The sequence below is a fragment of the Cystoisospora suis genome (assembly GCF_002600585.1).
Source record: "Cystoisospora suis strain Wien I chromosome Unknown contig_2400, whole genome shotgun sequence".
Taxonomy (NCBI): domain Eukaryota; phylum Apicomplexa; class Conoidasida; order Eucoccidiorida; family Sarcocystidae; genus Cystoisospora; species Cystoisospora suis.
In genome coordinates, this window is record NW_027155199.1 from 25,706 (window position 1) to 26,237 (window position 532).

At 47.7% G+C, this 532-nt stretch overlaps 1 protein-coding gene across 1 annotated transcript; it reads left to right on the forward strand.

Moving 5' to 3' along the window:
- On the forward strand, window positions 1–500 carry CSUI_005004 (uncharacterized protein; the record flags this gene model as incomplete). The annotated part of the gene is made up of 1 exon (XM_068065185.1): window positions 1–500. A coding segment is annotated over exon 1 (441 nt), but the record flags the coding sequence as incomplete, so codon positions are not given.
- Between the last annotated feature and the right edge of the window lie 32 nt (window positions 501–532).

Consider the following 532-nt stretch of genomic DNA (forward strand, 5'->3'; position numbering starts at 1 on the left):
GAAGAAGAGAGAGATGAAGAGATAGTGAACACGCATCCGCATCATGAGGAGCCATGGATGGGATCTTCTCTCCTTCTCTGCAAACAGAATTCTTCTCTAAGTTCCTGCTCTTCTCATTCTTCTGCTTATGAGAAGCAAAACAAGAATAAGAGCAGACCTTCTCATCCCGATCCTCCTCTTCTTCCAAACGGAAGGAAAGAGATGTCCTTCTTTCATTCCAACTCTTCCTGCTCGGAAATAACCCGTCATCTCTCTTCTTCTTCATTCCACGGTCTCTATTCGCTCGGCCGGAGAACCTCTTCTTACTTCTCGCGGCGGGAGGAGCGGCAAGAAGAAGAAGAGGAGGAGCGATGTTGGTGGACCAGTAGCTCATGCGAAAGTCGCAGTGCAAGTAGCTGTCGAGAGTCTAGTATTGAAGAGGGGGGAGACACTGCAGGAGGAGAGGAAGAAGAAGAAGGACTTCATTCTTATCGTGGTAATAAGGGGGACAGACGCATGCAAGGAGATGAAGAAGAGAAAGATCTCTTCTTTT